Below are 20,818 nucleotides of genomic sequence, written 5' to 3'. Positions count from 1 at the left end.
TAAAAAATAAACACTTAAGTGTTCCCTTTATTTTTTTGAGCAGTGTATATATCAGAGACGTGCGTTGAGGTTCATAGCTGGTGAGGCACCGACTTAATTATAATCGGATTTATAAATCTAGACCCCCTACACGTTGTTTACATAAGGAAATTTCGCGCATGCGTACAATGCTGGAGGGCAAAAATGCTACTTTAACATGTGATGCTTAGCCGCGCAGCCGCCGCAGAATAATTCAGTTATCTCAATCAAACTTAGACATGTAGATATTATTAATTTCGTGCTGTGCTTAACAGCAAAGGGAGAAACCGTTAAAGTACAACTCAAAACCACGTCTTTCTCGCTCTCTGCATCAGCGCAGYTACTGTATGGCTAGCTTGCTGTTACTGTSTCTTACTCTGCAGTTGTGGAGTCACAATGTCTGGGATCATGAGCGCCCCCTGCCATGAGGCAGGAGAACTGCCTGCCTCACCTCGAATCTGTTCYGTGCCGTTTCTGATCGCTCCTCAGCACACGAAACACGTTACACACACAGTTGGTGACAATAAAAACACAGTATATTAAATACATAAGCTAAATTATGGRAAATCAGTTCATACATTAAAGGTTTTTAACCATTTTATTGGCGAAGTACAGACAGGAGGAGAATGCTCTCATAGAATGGCAGCCAGYGCAGTTAGCGAGAGGTTGCGCAATCCCAGGAGAGGCTCAGCTCGCTGCTGCCTCACCGGCTTCGTTTCTGAGCATTTGAATGGGAAAATGCGAAAATTCAGTGATTTTGAAGAAAAAAAAATCAGATTTGGTTAAATTAAATGAAAAAATAGATACTTTATAATACAAACCACAGGGTGAAAATATCTTTATAAATGACCTCACCTGCCTCCCCTGACYGCACGTCACTGATATATAAATGTACATTTAACAACTGCTGACCTCCACTCAAATGATTTAAAAGCAATGAGGGCATATTGACAAGGCAACATTTATATAAAACTCACTTACATTCCCGCAGGCTTTTTAAAATGTGTGCCCACAAGCTAAGGCGATGTTTTTTAGTGTTTGATGCTTGAACTCACTGTTGCATTCAGGTTTTGCTCTCATCTCCAAGCTCTGTTGTGATGCTGTGAACTGCCTCGGCTCATCTACCAGCACACAACTAGTCCATCTCAAATTGCAACATATATTATTAAATGTGGTATATTTTAAAAAGACATCTTACTCATTTTCACTTACTTGCTATTTTCAGGTTTTCTAACTTTGCCAGTAGAATTTTAAAAAATGTCCTTTTTAAATAATGTTTTGATTTTGCCACAGAACTCTATATTCTTGCAAGATTGAAGTATTTTTTCTTTTCATTTTAAAAATGTGTTTAATTGCTTTATAACCTAAACCTGTGCTGAACTTCTACACCACTTTTTTTTTTTTTTTTACCGATATTCTCCAAGAAACCTCTAAAGCGTTGTGAGGGAGCAGAAAAAAATCTCCCCACACTARGATGAAGCACACATTTACACTGTCTGACACAAACCTTTGTTATTGTTTTGTTATGCTTTTCTTTTGAAGCCCACTAAACTCTCTTTCTCTTCAACAAAAGCTTCCTGAAGGCAGGATTCATGGAGAGCACATATGATGAGTATAATGACTTCACTTTGAGGGAATTCCCTACTCGTCCACCTCATTGGAGAATAGCTTTAGTTTGATTTGATTCAGTGTATTAGTTTGTAGGCAGATTTATGTTGTGTGTATAAAATAACTTTAGTAGCATGTTGTATATACTTATTGGTAAGGGTACTGTTTCTGTTTTTGTTTGTAAAAGCTGCTTGAACTACTAATGCTGTGACGTTGGTGCCAGAAACGGGCGAGACATCTTTAAAATCTTTTTGAAAATTAAAAGAAAAACATTAAGGCTTTGGAAAACTGCTAAGACAAAGAGACATCTAAAAGTTGCATGACACTGGTCCTCAAGGATGGGAGTAAGAGACTTCTTGTATTCACATCTAATAATACATAAATCTGAATAAAATACATTCAAATTTGTGGTTGAAATGTGACAAAAAATGAAAAARTTAAAGGTTTACAAAATGCTTAAGGAAGGTGCTTACAAAAGAAAAAAAATCTTACAAACCAAATATTATGCTTAAAGCTTTAAAATTGCTGTGCTATTTATCACTCATTGGGTATGAAATCATGAACTTTCAGAAGCACTTTCCTGTCTGACAAAACGATAAATAATGACATCATAAATTACTGTCAATCTGCATTCTCCAAGAGAAAGAAAAGAACATTTGYCGATGATGATTAAAAGTGACTTGAAACTCAACCTCAGTCTGATAATGAAGGAATAAAACCACACAGACCAGAAAGCTGAGCCTGATGATGGATGGAGCAGAGGGCATCTAATAATAGCATTTCTACGTTAAATATTCRTTACACTGAGTGAGGGATTGATGAAAGAGAGGGAGAAGACAGCAGGGGGGGAAATAGCTGTTTAGAAGAGAAAGTGAACAAACTAAAACTGACGCACAGAGAAACAAAAATAAAAAAATTAGAGGTACAACTATATAGACGTGGAATGGAGAAAAACTCAAATACTGGAGAAATAAGAGCTGCCTCCAGACTTTTTGTGTCAACCAAAATTTGTGTCTTCTCATATGCAGGGCGGGGGGTTTGCTCCGTGTGCATCCAAGAAATAAATCCAGATGTGGAACATCGGAGGAGGTGTACATCTTATGCCTGATGTCTGAATAAACAACTGCAAGTCTCACCTTGGTGTCCAAGCTTGTTAATAAATCAACTAGAAATGCACATGAACACAGAGCCGGGCATAATTCACTGCCCAAATAGTTGAAACATATATGGTGAGCATTGGCTTATGCAGCACAAGTTAATAAGATATTAGATGTGAATCAAGCAGAAAAAATAAAATATATGACTGGTTTAATTTTTATAGCTTTGAGTGGTCTTTTTTTTTTTTTTTAAATATCTAATAGAATTTATTTATTTATTAGATACACAGGTAGCATTTGCTTTTCTTCTCTTACTCATCAACCCAATAAGGGCTGCACAACTAATCCACTTTCAGTTGTAAGAGGACTTGTCAGAATAGTCAAGACAATCCATGCTCATTTATTTTAGTCTAAAAAAAAATCCTTTAATTACATGACAAGATTGCCTGCCCTACTCTGCAACCCATTGTCAACCAGCTGCAGGACAGAAAAACTATTCTATTTTATCCACTAATCAATAAATTGACAGTTGGGTTTTGCATTTGAGGAAACAGCTCAAATCTTAGAAACAGTTCCTTTCCTTTCTTATGAGAGGACGAATCATAGGGGAGTACAAAGTTAACAAAAAGGCTTAAAGCACAAAAACTGTGAATTTCAGATGAAGGTTTGAACATTTTAAACATACTAGTCCCTTTCATAYGGGAAGAGAACAAACTGACCTAACTCAGTTTTACTATTTCAGTTGAAAATAGATCAAACTGCTTTTGTGAATCCCAACTTAGTGTTTGGAACCTGTCCTGTCAGAGCGAGCCAATGCTAATGGCATAACAAAAMACACAGAAACTTGCAGGCTGGGAAAAAGTTGGCTCTTTTACATGTTTTATGCAAATCACTGCCAAGCTCCTTCAGTTATGAGTAGGAATAGGTTGTAATTACTGGAAGCACTTAACAGTGTGACAAGGACTTACAAWGCATTAGAGAAATGCTCCTAACATTTTCCAAGGAAAGGAATGACAGACTTCTGAGAAGAGTAAGTCCTTTTAGGTGTGAGAGGGACAGTGGCCTAGATGTTTCTGTCCATGCCTTCCAGGAATGAACCACTTAGGTTTCACATGTAAAATGAAGGAACAACTCACTTACCCCATTTACTCCAAGACCTCTTTGACTAAATTATGTCATGCACACATATTTTTCTTTAGCAACAACATCTCACTGTGTTTTATCTACAGAAATAGTTGCACAACTCTGCACTTTATCCAACTTTGTTCTATAACTCCAACCTAGAGGCCTTAATTTAGTTGTTTTGCCTGACCAGTTTGGCTTTGGTTATAAGTCAAAATAGCCAAATCCTGAGTGAGTAAATAAAAGGTTTTTCCAGTTTTACTTGTATGACATAATTTTTCTGACCTGTGAAAATATTTTGGTTTCAGAAACATSTTTCTTTTGTTTTGCTACTTCGGTGCATAACTTGCTCCTTTGTATGTGATAGAAAACAAACATTCTTATAAATCAAAACAGGTCAGTTTCAGTTGGCGTTAATGAAATGTAAATGTAGATTTTCTGATTACTTAACTCTAAAATAAAAAAAATATATACCCCTCCAATTCAAATATAAACTCAGGAAAAATCTGATCACAGCCTATATGAGGATTGCATGTCTGCAGTCACAAATACAGTATTGAGTGGTTWCCCAGCACTATGCCACTGACATTTTATAACTGAGTGAGTCAGCAGTCAGCTTTGGGAATAAATGTTGATACCAAACCAATACGTCTCAGTGTTGAGAGATSAGGGCTGTTTATGATGCACTTCTGTTTTCTGAATGAAAGCAGAGAAGTTGGCTTGTTGTTATGGCGATTGTGYAACCCGTCCTACCGGGGTGTCTGCGGAAACCGAGAGTAACCATAACAACGGCGGAACTTTCCTCCAGAACGCAGAGCCATACAAACACTAACCGTGACCCACACACACAAACACCCACAGCGGGGTGACGGTGCCCACATCTCAGCCAGAGCCTTAACAGAGGAAATTCTTTCTTAACATGAACCATTAAATGCATCTTTAATATTTACTTMCTTTMTATTGCTTATAAAAGTCCAACATCTGGGGKKKKKTTCTGCCAATTACAGCAAATAGACATACAGTTCCCCTTCATCCTAACAACACAAGGAAGCAGCAGTCCACTTTTTTCTAGTTGAGTACTATAATCATAGACTTTACAGTAAACCAGGTAAAAACACATTATTTTTGCTTCATTCTGTTTTCTAAGTATATTCTTATGAATATGATTAATACTAAATGTTCCCAAACTCAATAAGTTATCGTTAAATAATCTTGATTTTAGTGTTGATCAAAGTAGTTTAAAGAGATTATAATTTTGGATAAAATTATTTAAATACAAGAGAGAAAGAAGGAATGAGTCAGGAAGACAAAATGACAGAGACAGAAATTGGAAATTAAGTCTCAAGTCTAAAAGGATGGTAAGAGTTTAAAAAAGGTTTGTGGGTATATGTTGGATTTCTTTGAACCAACATGAAATAAACTATTAGACTGAGAGGGAATATAGAAGAAGTCTATTTATTTTTCATGAGAGGGACACAGTATGTCCCCAAGCAAGTGTGCAACCAGTAAAATCCACCCATATATTACAGAGATCAACACTCTGGTGTTAATGCAAAGAACCACTTACGCTGACATCAACTTGGATYGGTAACAAGGTTTGCAATATTTCACTGATGTGTAAATAATTTTATCATCATAAAGTAAAGCAATTACAGGACGCCGCCACCCATCACCAAGGTTCATTAAGCTCTGAAGTCCAGCTGCTCTGCACATAATCCTCTCGAGTCTATTGCCTTTGGTGTTTTGCCCTACTTGCTCACTCTGATGTGGGGAAACAGTGAATGCTTTAGGTTGATTGTGGTCTCAGTTTTTCCCCTACAGATTGTGAATGAGTGGAGCGGCTGGAATTACATGATACAGACCAAGACACTGTGATTCATGTGAAAATCCTGCTGCATCCTCGTGGCTTGGCAATTTAAGCAAGAGGGGTAAAGAACATAAAAACTGAAGGTAGAGATCAAACGGGAAAAGCGCTCTCCTCAACTACAACATTGGTTAGATGAGTTTCAGCACCATGGATAGCAGCCAGAATCTCAGATTGCATAAATTAAATCTTTAACATTTTTTACTTGCTAGTAAAAKATATATTTTTTGAGTCAGTGAAATACATTATCCAAGTACAATTACCTGTCTTGAGTGAGGTTTAAAGACCAGCTCAGTAGTACAATGTGGATGTACTCACAGAAAGAGACACTGATTTCCCTTTAAGAGCTATAACATAAGACAAAATAAGAACAGCACTGAAAATATTATTTCTAGTCTTYTTGCCATGAGCAGTAATTAATTACGCTCATTAGGAGCAGAGACAAAGTCATGCTGTGTGTGTGTGAGCGCAGTCCAGATCTGTCTTTAGAAGCTGAGTAGTTTAGTACGGCTAGGGCAGACAACGCTACAGAAACGCTCCTCTCCAGTTGTAAATACTGGAGAACTCAGAACCTCACCCTGAATATGARCTGATCGAAAAACTACCAACATCTCCAAATCCAAGGACTGACAAGGACTGACAGATCAAAAGGATAAAACCGAGCAAAGTTGCTGTACATTGTTTGACGTTCCTGTAAACAGCTTGAAGTTTKGCACTCTCTTGCCGTCCTGCAGCCTGAAAGACCAACAGATATGCCTTCGTATGTGACCTTCCTAGTAGCTTCCTGTGTCTCTGCTGASTTAAGAGATGCAGCAAAAGCGTTCATTCAAAACATCAGTTGGTTTGATGACTTTCTATAGCAACAAATGTTTTACATTTGGGATATGAAATAAATGCAACGTTCMTAATTGATAGCATTTTTATAAGATATATAATTCAATACTACTACTATTTAAAATATATTTTTTGCTATAAGAATTGTATTTCAGTTTCACTTAAGATATTCTGATTATGTCCTAATGAAGCAGTTGGAAGATTAACTGAACTGACTAAAAACTCTTGGTAAAGAGCGAAACATCAGCACCAATCCATGTTATTCCTACTAAGAAATAATATTCCAGTAACATTTTATGGAAAGCACATAACATCTCATCCAAGTTAGAAAAACAGTTTAATTTATTATTACAGGTGCTGAAGCTGCAATTTGTCTGTTTATGCTTTCGTTGGACACCATCATTTAACTGCAGTTTTACAACATAAATATTTCATATTTATATTCATTCGCCTTACTTTTATTTAGAATATTTACATCTCCTCCAGCACATCAGCGAGATGTGCCCACACAAAAAATATACATAAACCTGTTAAGGCATGCTTAACATGGCATTCATAAAAGTGCTCAGTTACTGCCTATAAATATGCAAATATGATCCAAAACCTCAAGACCAAAAATCTAATTTTATTCACACATTTTCTTCTGACTCAATCTATATGAAGGAGGCTAAGGTTTTCCAGAGATGGTTGCTGAAGTTGAGAAACACATATTAGGATTCAACAGAAAAACACTAATAGAATCTCCAGCAGTTGAACTCATCAAGTGATCCTTACTGCCTCACATCCCGAGCACATAGTGGCAAACAACAGATGGAAAGAGGAAGGAACAATAACCAGCTCCTGGGAGGCAAAGGAAAGATGTTTGATGTAGATCCTGTCATGTTTCATAGTTCTTTCACACTCTGAAGGAAACAATAACAATGYTGAACTAAATATACCTTTCCTGTTAAATTAAAATCAAAGGAATGGATTTGGATGCCCCAGCAGCAAAGTTTTTGGAGATTCTCAGCAGCAGTTGTCAACACCTGACAAACCATCAGACCGTCTGGGACACTYGGCTGCATCACTTTTAACTGTGTCATACCAAAACTCTCTGCTTCAACTATGGAAGACTCACCTGGTAATGTTATGTATCAGGGGAAATGTGGAATCTCTTACTAATTAAGCATTTTCCCTCCTCTGAGAAAAGCTTTTATAACAGCACTTTCTAATGATTAAAAGTGTAAATCTGGGTCACTAAACACTAACAGCCAGGAAAAGCAGCAACATGCCRCAGAGTGACAGTTCAACAAATTTCAAGTTCAAGTGCAGTTCAGCTTATCGTGACACAGCAGGCGGAGCTTCAYTCCATTAGCAGGCTGTTAAAGGATGCAAAAACTGCGCACTATATGCAGATTATGGTTTTATTTTATTTTTAGCAGAAATAATCCCGTTGATAAAACGAAAAATCATAACGGGTGTTTCAAAGCTTCTCCATAAAAGTTGGGACGAAAGAACATGAATAAGCATAAAAACCTTTATCCTACTTAATACAGGGCAAAAGATAAATAGATCTTACCCCCATCTTTTGTGAAACATAACAGCAATAAAACTGAAAATGCTTAATTCTGAATCTAAAGTTCAGTCTGGACGTGAAGCTCAAAGATCTAAAACTATTTGATTCGCAGAAAACTTGACAGAAAGACCAAACGATCCCACTCACACTCACACACACACTCAGTACACTAATAGCTCCAATATCATAATGTAACGGCTATACTGCAATGCAGAGCATCAACAATCACACTTTTAACGCCATCTGCGAAAGCTGCTAAGGCTCTTAAAGAGAAAATAGACAAAAAAGCAGTTATTCTGTTTCCCATCTTCAAATGGAAGATGAAACGATTACTGTATAATACAACACACAAAGTCTATATACATGCGGTATAATTAGCAAAGAAATCAACAGGCAGACATACAAAGTCAAAAAATCATTTCTGCCACAGGTAAAATTGAATAAAAATCTTTAAATACTAATCTCMAACTGAAAAGTTTTGCAAAATTCAAACCTTTAATTTAAGATTGTGTTTCAATAAAGTTACTTGTGCACAGTTGTTGGTAGTCCAAGTTATTTCTAAGGTCTTCTAGTAAACTACAACTTTCTGTTATGTTGGAATACAGATATGACATAAAACATGTTCATTTTGCCAGCACCAATAGTGAGCAGTGTGGTAGGAGAGGTTAAATGCTATATAACATTAGATACTATCTGCATATAAAGTAGATGATGCCATGAAACAACTTTCKGTTCTGTAGTCACAGATGTAAAACTAGTAAACATTTGGAGTTTGCTAGTCTCAGCCGAAACTTTTTGCCTTGGTCAGATCAGCGATGATTGGGAAGAAAAACTCCAGGTGGGTTTGGAGTAAAACAAAAGACAAAAATATGAAAGCCACCTCATATCAGCATGTTGGATGATCTTTGACGCTGTGGGATCAATTCTCTTCTAAGGGCCTCGAGAATCTTGTTAAGAGTACATGGTCAGAACATTTTAAATAAAAAAATCTGTTTCACTCTTTCAGTACAGTATTACTTCAATAAATCAATTTAACATATTTTTATTCATCCTTACCAGGGCGTGCCAACATCTGGACGACCAATTAGGGACATTACTCAAACCAAGTAACATGACATCTTGCTGCATAATACATCAACATTTTTACTAAATTAAGTCCAACCCTAAGAAAAAKTATTTGCATAAGAGAAATGTCTGACAGAGCGCTTCATTGTCTGAGGAGAAGTATAATAATGGCACCATACTAAAGTATGGGAGCTTTCCAAATCCGAAAGGACACTACAGTAAGTCACAGGGAGGAAAATTGGAAAGRTTGGTCCAGGATAAATGGGTCAGAGCGAAATCAGACTAGATAAATTAGGGACATAAATTACACATCAGTTAATTTCAGTGTGACCCAGTTTAAACACTAGGTTTGCTGGTTCATGCCWGTAAAAATTCTTCAGCATATCTGTCATTTGCTGACACGGCGGTCCAGCAGCTGGCAACGTTTCAGCTCATAACAAGCAGGTTCTGGGAGTGACCCAGCTGGCTGGCTTTAGCCTTATTGTGAGGGTTTAAATCCCCCTCAGTCGGGGAGTTGGTTTTAATAACATCTTAACTTTTTATTATAATGGAGGCAAATAAGGTATTATGTTTTTAATTCTGCAAATACGCTGATGATTATCAAAAGATGGAGCCGATAAGATTTAGTACCACATAATTTCAATACCTGCTACGATGCGTAATTTCAGACCTTTAGCAGGTATAATTGATGAACGTTATGTCACTTCTCATGTCCATCTCTCTCTCAACCCATCCATGTGTCAGTATGTGTTCTGTGTCGAGTGTGAGAACTGAGCAGTGTGCAGTGCAGCCCTGGGGGAGGTGAAGCTTCATTCAGGAACCTCTATGGGTGCCACAAAGCTGCATTCATGCAGCTGAATAGCTGTTTTCTACAACGAGGCACTAGTCATCCCAACTCCATTGGAACGCCTCTATGAGTTACCACTCTCTCTGCCTTGGTATGCATAGCCTTATCCTGCAAAAATCACAAATGCTCGGATTACCAAAGGCCACAGAACACACTTGCATGAAAACAATGACACCAGTTTCCAAGTGCAAGTTCTTCCAGRATTTGTTTGATCCCAATATTAACGCMGACGTTAAAGACTTCYTGATGTCTTCTCTGTTGTGTACCTATTTAGTTATTGATGTTTACAAGAAAGKATCATGAGAGAACAAATGAGGGAAAAAATCTGCTATAATTTCCATATGATATGGAACAGATTGTAATCAAAGAAAAACTGGATAAACTTCGAACATCACTTTAAAAAAATAGCCGATAAATTATCGCAAACTCTCRCAGCAGAAATTATTTTAGTGAAAAAAAGATGTGGAGCTTTTTTTCCCCRTGTAAATCATGATGAAGTTTAAGCTGATGTAAAAGAGTAGATAGATCAGAAAACTAAGGCTATAGTCAAAGATGGGGATGGGAGGAATAACGTCTCATTCAGATTCAGCTAATGTTTGTTTCCAATTAACGGAGAGCTGGAGTCATGATTCCCCACATTGACTTCCTGTCAGCTGAGTCCTGCTTCCTCCCACAGCCCATACTGGTGTAGAGTTTCCCCCTAATCGGTCAGCTGGAACGGTCCGAGCAGCTGTCAATCGATAGCTCTGACCTCCAGGGTTTGGAGAGGTTGGAGGTCTGTCGCCTCATTTGAAACACTTATGCAAATTTTGTTGGACTCTCAAAGTTCACATCAGTTTTCAGATGGTGTTTTGGCTGCATGGGTGGTCCCAAATAATGAACAAATGTTTTAAGGATTTAAAAACTGTTTTTTAGACACTCTTATGCAAGACTGACTGTTGAGAAATTGCAGTTTTAGGGGACTTGGCAAGCCTGAGAAACTCTGGAAAGACCAGCAGACGCTTTAGGCACAACTACACTTCTAGCTCAAAGCGGCATCAAGAGGAACAAAAATGCAATTATGTGAGGATTCCAGAAACAACCCCAGGACTGAGAAAACAACTTTGTGAACAAGTCAACGTCTTTTGGCATCATCATTAAATGAGATTTGGTTGAACTAAACAGGCTCAAGTTTGGACTATTTCAACATATACTGACCAGCCACTTTATTAAGCAGACCTATTAAATCTGAACACAAGTAATTATTCACCCAATCACATGCCAGCAACTCAATTAAGTAGGTATCAAGACGCGGTAAAGGCAACTAGAAGAAACTGAAAGTGATCGACAGAATGGGGCAGAATGGGTATTTAAGTGACTTGGCATGGTTGTTTGTGCCAGATGGGCTGGTCTGCGTATGTCACTGCTGATCAGCTGGGATTTCTACKCTGAACAATCTCTTGGGTTCACAGAGAATGGCCCAAAAAAAGAGACCATATTTAGAGAGCAGCAGTTGTGTGGATGAAAATTCCCTGCTGCTGTTAGAGGAAAATGGGGGAGACCACTTCAAGAATACAAAAGCTCAAATAATGATTTGTTACAACCAAGTTATGCAGAATGACGTCTCTTCATGCATAAAGCGTTAGAGTTAATAGAGTACAGAAGATGGTCAGATGGTGTGGTCAGAATGTTTTCTCATGACATGAAAGAACAGCTCTATCCTGGCTTGTGTCAATGGGTAAGGTTATCAGTGACTGTGCAACGGTGTGAGGAACTGTTTTTTGGGCAYACTTTGGACCACATATTAATTTCTATTCCTYATTTTATCAAGGTTGCTTTGCTKACTATGACCAGCCATTTATAACCMCTGCTTAAGTCTGGGAAATAACTTTTGAAGAATGCTTCCAAAAACTTGATTAATCATAAACAATTAAGTCAGTTCCAAAGGAAAAACAAACGATCCAAACTAATTTTATCAAGGAGTTTCCGTTTAACAGACAGAGTGTAGGAAATGTCCAAAAGACATTTAGCAAATTCCAAATGAAAACACCATTGAAAACTGATTAAAAGATTTTATCATCCAAAAAAATTCTTGACTTATTTAAAATGTAGGACAATTTAGAATAGACCAAAGAGTTTTTTTTTGTTGTTTTTTTTAAAAACAAGCTCACACAACAAAACTACTTTARGTGCCATTAATGTATTGAGTGATTACCACAGAATAATAAAGGCATTCAAGAAAATTACATAACTGTATGGCACTGACTGCTTTCAAGGATTATGTACATTACTTCGTGTGAGAGAATGATAACAGACAAGACAGAGAGAATAACTGAACTGTGGATAAGCGGCTAATGGTCCCTAATAATGTCTTCTGAAACAATTAACTSTKATTCCACCACAGCACAATAAACTGGGATAGATCCCTGCTGATTCACCGTGGTCACAGATCACTGTACGGTCCACTGGTCCTATCACTCTTTTTCTTTTCCCATCAAGTTTTACTGGATATTAAAGCCTCCATCAGGCTTTCTGGGGTCTACAAATTGGTCTGTCTCCTGCTGCAGCTCTTTAAGACAGATAGCCCACTGTAAGATTCTTGCATCACCTCTTGTAGAAGACCTTAAAATCAAAAGTACCGGAGCTACTGCATTCTGAATATGCTGATACAGACAGAGCAAAGTATAAAAACTATTCCACTTTTAAATATTTTCTCTGAGAAAATGCTTCAAGATTCCAGTTAGGACAGGGGTTATGCAAGATCTACAGCCAACATTATTAAGGAGTCAGGACTGGAAACACTTGACTGCTCAGCATGACAGTCCTCTCTGTGAAACAGATGCTTACAAAATAAAATAAGCCACAATGATGGAGAACTGTGTTTTTGTTTGTTCTTTACTCACCAACACCGATTTTCTCGTCTTCCGTGGGAGTCCACATGATGTCCCTCTGGAAGCAGAGCAAAATCCCCAACAAAGTCTAGTCACCCGAGGCGTCGCTTCATAGAAATCCCGCTGTGATTTCACCCAGAGAGGGGAAGGGAACCAGGAGGAGCGCCGCGGAGAAGAAAAGTTTACCTCAGGAAGATGGGAGGCAAAGAAAAAATGAATTCTTTAGGTTCTTGAAGTTGAAGGTGCCTCAGTTGTTTTGACAGGGACCAGCAGGGATGTTTTATCCCGTCAGGTTKGGCGCATTGTGCTTGTCCATCTCTGCTGAAGTACAGCTMTGAGGCAAAGAAATCTGATAAACAGGCGTCTCTGCGAAGGGAATCTGTGGGCTACTACTTATACACCGGTCTGAAAGCTGGTAAGACAGGTGGGGGGTGCTTAAAGAGAAGGAAGCATATACAACAGATCCTGACTGAAAACTACAAAATAGCGCAAAATWTACCCAGGGAAAAAATGTTTTTGTTGATGGTTTTGGTCAAGGCTCATAGAACTCCTCTTCTCATTCAGCGCAGCATCTGAGTTCCCATACATTCAATGTTTTTTTTGTTTTTTTTTTAAGTACACGCATGCGTTAACGAGTTGCAACTACTTAACTTGTCCTGGTGAAAGACGGAGAGGGAACAAAAAGAAGGAAAAGACATTCCCGTCTGGGTTCGGGCTCCGTCTGTTTCAGCGGCTCATGAAAGAGAAGGAGCCCGTGTTGGACTGCGTTACACGGTCCAGAGAGGGAGAGTTTAATGTTGGAGCGGGCGACTGTTTGTCTGCTGCAGCAACCGATCATTAAAGGTTTTCTTGTGGTGACGTGACACGAGCTAAATTGTCACATAACATCACGCAGGTGAAAATTGCTCATCTATGCGGGAGRCGGCTCGGAAAGCTCACGACCCAAATGTGAGCTGTGGGCACATGTTAGGGCGCGCTACGTGAGTTGAAAACATATGAAAATATATTTAATATCCAAGCGTATGACGCACGAGCGTCAGAAGCAGTGACTTTAAAGATTYGATGTGTAGTCACTTTAAAAAGTGACACGACATAGTTCCTCATGTTTCGAGTGAATTATTTCAGTGCATATTGACTAATATATGTGTTCATATTGCTATTGAGGCATAGTGAAARTCTCCACGAATAGCTTTGTAATTGCGCCACCGTGTGGATGTTCCTCTGCACAGGGAATTATAAAACTAGTGRACACTGGACAGACCTGATRTACATAYATCAGTTAACTACACAGAATAAAATTTTAAGAGTTATTCTGAGTTTACTTCTTTTACTATAGGTGATTTTGGCTTGCAAATAACCCAAAATTCCAGGTTTCAAAAAGATGTTGCATAAGATCAATAATAAAAAGYACCTATAACAAAGAAATKTTATGACCTTTGCAATGACGGGGTAAACTACTTTCGTTATCCATCAAACCCCCACTGAATGTGTTGGTTAAACAAATATTCACATATGCAATTATGCAAGACTTGCCATAACTGAGGATTGTCTGTCAGAATAAACAATCACTCTCACCTGTTATCCTCCTTTTAGGTTTTCATAAAGTGTCTTGCATCTGTAAACACAAAAGGGGAACTCCAAAATGAACATTTGACGTGGTGATATTTCCAAATTAGTGATGATTTAAAAAGAAAGAAGAACAAAAAGTCATCATATCYCAATCAGTGGACAATAGTCTAACTTCTACATTCAGGCAGTTTGACTTAGTGTGACTACCAGTTCATAAAGGCTACTCACATTTATTTTTTGATGAGCTCCAACTATAACTTACTCATCAAAATATGCTTATGTTGAGAAACACTTTTACACTCATCACTAATAGAATGAATAATTTGCAATCACACTAATCTTAAGTGAATACTTAAAGTATAATGCTAAAAAAGGAACATGAAACTAAAACAGAGATTCTTAAGGGAACWGGGTATGATTAAATGAAAATAGCCCAGAAAAACAAATTWAAAAAAAAACAACTCTTTTTCACAACTACATTTTTWAAAAAGTGTAAAGGACTGGTTGGCAGAACTCTAGTGGTGATGGATAGATGATAGATAGATCAAGAAGGCATTCTTGATCTATCTCAGCTCTACCCTGAGTCAGTTCCCAGACGTTGTGACCTTATCAGGTGGGGTTCACTCCACCACAATAGGTGAAAYTGGAAATGTGTTTTTGACGTTACACAATCGAGGATAAAACAAAATCCAGCATTGTTTTAAAACACTACTGTTTAAGTTTTTAGTGAGAGAAACTTCCAGTACATTAGACAATTATATCTTTCTGGCTGGTGTGTGGATATTTTAAGGAGAACATTCCAGAAATGTGTTTATTAAATTTWAAAAAATTACTTAAAAAGGTCATATTTGGCATGTATTYACAGGCATTCAAACAAACAGACTCTTGATTAGAACCATTATTGCATCTGTATTTAAAAACATGATTTGGTTCTTTTTATCACTTTCAGTCAAGGGTTGCAGATCCGTGTTCTCGAGGAAAAGACTGAGTAAAAACATGCTATGACTGTTTCAATGCCAACACTGAAAAAAATGCACTTAATTTTCGGTTTCCCTTTTTTTACATTTTTGCTTTGCATGTATGCAGCTAACTTTTAACACAAACTTTGACCCACATCACCTCCCTCGTCACGTCAACATAGTTCTAACCAGATGATGCACTGGTGAACTGATAATGATAATAAGTGACTAATCACAAAGCAAAGATTCCAGCACAAAATGTTTCCCATCACTCATCAGGTGATCCTAYACATGGTAAAGTGATTGCAAATGTGTATTACAAAGGTTTGATTTATTATTGGCAAAAATAAATAAATAAGTGCCTCACCACAATGATCATAAATTTAGACCATGYCAGTATAACAATAAGTTGCATAGAATAGTTTTTAATTTACAAAGAATCAAACAATAGATGTAAATACACAAATATATCCAACTAATTTACAGACTTTTATCAAGCAGAAAAAATTATACAGGCTCTAATTTGGATCTAATTTTTCAAACCAAATTTTAAACCATCRATTCAAGTCATCAGTGATGAAAATGCTCTGAGGCATCACTATACTGTACATTCATTCGGTCAAAAACCAGACTTGAAACATATATATATAGAGAGAGATAAGACCAGAGCTGCCAGTTKCTAACTGCAGCTGTGAATCCAAAACAATTTGTCCCAATTAATAAAGATCATGAAAAAGATTGATGTAAAAACCAAATAATTCAGAATGCGCCCGTGTTATTGCCAATTGTTTTATGCAGTTTCACAAGTTGAACGCAACAGGCTGAAAACAGTACAAAAGGTTTCAAGGATTTGCATATTTTAAATCACATTATCGTYCTATGCTGTGTAAACTACTGGCACTCTTACAGACCCGTAATCATGACAGTTTTTCCACTTTTTATCCCCCMACAAAAGGCCAATTGAAAGTATGAGTACAAAAGTAAAAAGATTGTTTAATGCGGAAAACAGACTGTCATATAAAACTACACTAAAACTGACAGTAACATTGTTTTAAAGTRAATTCCTTTAAGTAAGGAAGCATTTGAATTATTTGACATTTTTTTCAGTCTTTACAGGTTGAATGTGTAAAAGACTGTAAAGCYATTTTCTTTTGCCAGCAACATTATCTTCTGATAATATCAAAAATATTTTTGGCTCATAAATAACAAAACAGACATTCTACTGGAGACAACACAATAACATAYGTGACCTCAAAATAATTTTTGTTCTAATTAAATATATAGAAAACATTTGTACACTTGTAATCATCTAACCAGCTTGATCGGTCTTTACACTCATATGCTTATTGCTTCCAGTTACCTGAGGGCTCTGAGAGACAAAAAAAAAACAAAAACAAAATAAAAAAACGACATCATTTTTGCTTAAATGTAAAATTCAACAAAGACACACCAACATAATCAATAAAAAAAACATTTCCTAAGCCTATCCTTGGGAAACCTACAAAACAATAAAACATCAACTTAAAATTAAACAGTATTTAAAAAACAATAAACCGTGAAATGTAATGGGTTAGAAAATATTTTTGTCAACTCAAGTGTGGGATGTACTGCCATCTGGTGGAGAAATTGGGTCATGTAGCTTACTGAAACTCATTTTCCAATTGTTGGAATAAATAAGAACGGAAATGTGATAGAGGTAATATTTGGTTTGTTAGCAAGTTCCCCATCAAGGAAAAGTTAATAGTAATTACATATTTTTAACCATTTGATCACCATAAGGATCAACACTGGATCTTTATCACCAGACAAACTTAATTTACCTTTCTCTATCAAATGTTTTTCCTGAATTGCATTTTGCTGCGTGACAAGACATTAGCTTTCACATTGTTAGGATCCTACCTCTGGCTTCACGACTACATATTAAAATTTCTGATGTTCACCCACATGAACAAATTATTTTTGTTGATGTTTTGAATAAAACATCAACAAACACCCAAGTGAGACACATCTTTGAGAAAATAAGCTTTTTATGTGCATATAAGATTACTATTATATCAGCTGATGACATCAGGATCAATATGTTTTGTTTCCTGGCAAATCAAAACATTTCTGCAGGAAATTTTTAATAATAAAAAAATGCTCTTCAGTTACTATCCAATAAAAACAAGTCCAAATCAAAAAGGTGAAAAATATCCAGAATTTCTCAAGGAAAAAAAAACATTTTTTTTGTAATTTGTTCCCAATTTTGTATTTTCTCCCCAGGCTCTCATAACTGGGTCTATTTGTGGTTTTGCTGCATATGTTGGTAGAAATTAGAGGTGAAAAAATATATGCGCTATATCTTCAGCCAATGGAAAAGCCACAAAAGCAATATATATATTTCCAAATCTTTTAAAATCACTCAACAGGGACAAGAAATGAAAAATGAATGGCCAGTCAAGATCCTTTTATGAAAACTTTACATTTTTGCTACCATTTTCTCTAAGAGGGATTCACATTCTCTGCGGGCGGAGCGTCAACTCTTACATCATTAAAACCATAAGTCAGGCAAGGATCCAAACATGTCAGGGTCGTCATCATCTGATTCTTCTCCAAACCCTAAAACATGACAACACAAAGCAGGCAACATATGTAGGCACAATTCATTTAAAATCATAATTGGAAAAAAAAAAACATTTATAACAATAGGTTTTAATGATTTTCATGCCTCACCAATCATTTCCTATGCAACGGTTATCCCATTGCATTATGTCATAACAATACTCAAAATGGACCTTTTCAAATGTCAACTAATTTCTCTGATAAAACAAGGAAACTCAAAAGTTGGACATGTAAATTATACAAAACTCTACAGATGGAGTCGGAATAAAAGGTACATTAAATGCATCAATGTCAAGCTTTACTTTCATTGTGTTGTCTCCTAAAATCGAGGCTTTACATTTTTGCTACAAAATGTGAGATAACTTTATTAACTTCAATTTTGAATTGAGAAAAACATAGATGATGGTTAAAACAGTAAAACTAAAACTAATTTAATTTCACAAAATTACAACGTTTAGTTGGGCTCACTAAAAATGCCAAAAGAGATTTTAAAATGGGGCTTTGAAACGAACTATGTATCTCTGCATATATAGTCAATTTCATACTTATGGTGGGTCTGTGTTACACAAACAAGTTGAATGGGAAACAATTTTTAAAGATCTCTTATTGCATCCACTGTAAATAAAACATACCAATAAAAAAATAAATAAATAATAATAATTTATATATATATATATATATATATATATATATATATATATATATATACACCAGAACTGGTATTTGTCACTCATTTTTCATAAAGCAGATAGGTTTATTAAGTTGCAATTAATTTGTCTTATACATTTCACAGTCTAAAGTTCTTAGCAATCTTTTCTAAGTGCACATTTTTAGAACAGGTGCAATTTATAATAAAAACTATTGTAATCAGGTTAATTTAACAACAGATGGGCATCATTACTTACATGATAATGCATGGTCTAAAGCTTCAGAGTCATGATCAGTATCATCATCACCATCTTCTCCACTAGTACTACCAAGAAGAGCCTCAATCTGAAGAAAAACAAAAAGCAACATTTAGAAAAGAAAAACCATTCTGCCTAAATATACATTTTTAATAATAGTATGAAAACATGCGTACATGTTGCTGAAGTTAAAACCATATATTTTAAAACAGCTTCTTATAAGTTTCTTATATCGCTGTCCACTTTCGACATGTTTATTAAGAGAAAAATAACTGTAATGATTCAAATGTGGAAATATGAAATGATCAGATACCGCGTCATCTGCAGGCAAGTCAGCTTGATCCTGGTCCTCCTGTTCTTCCTCATTTGCAAGTTCTTCAATGAGGGGCTCTATATCCATGTCATCATCATCGTCGTCATCTTCATCGTCGTCTGTGTCTGAGGAATCATTATTCTGATCTTCATCCTGGAAAACACAGAAATGCAGTAAAGAAACTATTCAAACCACAATTTAAGGCACATTAGATGTCAGATTGATGAGCAGCTGTGATTTAACCGTCTATGCTGATCCCTCAAACCAAAAATTCTGACAAGAACTGTAAAAATAAATATAAAAAATGCATAAGAAAATAAATTAAACAAGAAAAAAATATCAAGAAAGACTACAGAAGAAAATAAAATGTTTCGTTCAAATTTTATGAATCTTACTTGATCATCATCATCTCCTTCTTCTGCCAATTTCTGTCGTCCAACTTCATAAAGACGACATACAGTATCTATGGTCACCGCATCCTGGTTCTACAGAGAAAATGTGCAAAAACTTCATTATACAAAGAGCACAAGTAAAAAATCCTAACGATCTCCTATGGTAAAAGTGAAAAAGCAGAGTATTGTCATTATCATTTTGATTTGCAATCAGTTAAGTTGTCTATGCTACAGATTTGCTTTACTGTTAAAATAAACAGAACAACCTGAACATAAAACTACACCCAAATAAACACCAATGAGATGAGATTTTAAAAATAACTTAAATCAAGTACCTCTATGACAGCCAGGTAGTGGTCTTTGGTATCAGTGCACAGATCAAAGATGTTCCTCTTCACATCCAGTGTGGCTGTTTAAAATTAAATCAAGACCAAACGTTACAATCACAATCTGAAGCAGGAGCTCAGTTACTTTCAGCAACCACTAGCAGACTAAGGTATCACAAACCAAGCTGAATAAATAACAAGGGGCATTTTTTTTTAATTTTATAACATTTAAAGCCTCAACTTTTATTGTTACCAAGACACAGATGAGACAGATATCAAATAATTGTTGCACAATGCTTTTTGAAACTGTAAAAACAGGAGGTGAAAACAATTTGAGACATTACAGAATAAAGGTAAAGTCAACCAACCAATAGGCTTGTAGTCCGTGGCATCAAATGTTCTGAAAGATGAACCGAAGGGACTCGTCACCTGCTGATCCATGACGTCATGCTCATCATCAGCTTGCAGCATCGCTGTTCAAGAGAAGGGAGGTCAGTCATAACATGAAGCGTTATGTACAGCCAAATTAAGAGTCAGACCCATACCTCCATACATTATGGTGCCATTGCTGTTAAAGACCACCCGGCACTGATCCAGAGCAGGAACAGTGTGCAGCAGGTGGAACGTCCTCAGGTCCCACTGAAACCTGCAGTCAAGGTCGACAACAACAGCAAACCCAACAACAACTACAAAACATTGATCTCACAGGAAATAAAATGTTCTTAAGGGTCATCTTTTTGCAAAGAGTTTAGAAAGCAATGGGAAAGGAAAATGTGTGCAAAGCTGCAAGGAAAATATTATGGATTAAAGCTCACACCTGCCGATAAGGTAAAAATTATTTTTCCTCAACATCACCAAAGCTTCTTGCTGGAC

At 36.6% G+C, this 20,818-nt stretch overlaps 2 protein-coding genes across 6 annotated transcripts in view; both read right to left on the bottom strand.

The window, feature by feature from the left end:
• LOC103464845 (dedicator of cytokinesis protein 3-like) overlaps window positions 1–13,721 on the bottom strand; it is a 162,217-nt gene extending 148,496 nt beyond the window's left edge. Inside the window, exon 1 of the mRNA XM_017304637.1 lies at window positions 12,893–13,721. Within this exon, the coding sequence (XP_017160126.1) occupies window positions 12,893–12,929 (37 nt within the window). The 5' untranslated portion in view covers window positions 12,930–13,721. The remainder of the gene's footprint in view (window positions 1–12,892) is intronic.
• A 2,460-nt stretch (window positions 13,722–16,181) lies between these two features.
• Window positions 16,182–20,818, bottom strand: part of LOC103464804 (protein VPRBP-like) — a 19,620-nt gene continuing 14,983 nt past the window's right edge. For all 5 annotated transcript variants that reach the window (XM_008409167.2, XM_008409166.2, XM_017305030.1 and 2 more), the window contains 7 exons: window positions 20,491–20,584; window positions 20,314–20,418; window positions 19,955–20,028; window positions 19,623–19,712; window positions 19,228–19,380; window positions 18,915–19,002; window positions 16,182–18,006 (listed from right to left, as the gene is read on the bottom strand). In XM_008409167.2, the coding sequence (XP_008407389.1) occupies window positions 17,939–18,006; window positions 18,915–19,002; window positions 19,228–19,380; window positions 19,623–19,712; window positions 19,955–20,028; window positions 20,314–20,418; window positions 20,491–20,584 (672 nt within the window). In that variant the 3' untranslated portion in view covers window positions 16,182–17,938. The remainder of the gene's footprint in view (window positions 18,007–18,914; window positions 19,003–19,227; window positions 19,381–19,622; window positions 19,713–19,954; window positions 20,029–20,313; window positions 20,419–20,490; window positions 20,585–20,818) is intronic.

This window comes from Poecilia reticulata, linkage group LG5, assembly GCF_000633615.1.
Source record: "Poecilia reticulata strain Guanapo linkage group LG5, Guppy_female_1.0+MT, whole genome shotgun sequence".
NCBI lineage: Eukaryota > Metazoa > Chordata > Actinopteri > Cyprinodontiformes > Poeciliidae > Poecilia > Poecilia reticulata.
The sequence above is the reverse complement of the archived record's forward strand: the minus strand, read 5'-3'. Positions and strand labels throughout refer to the sequence as shown.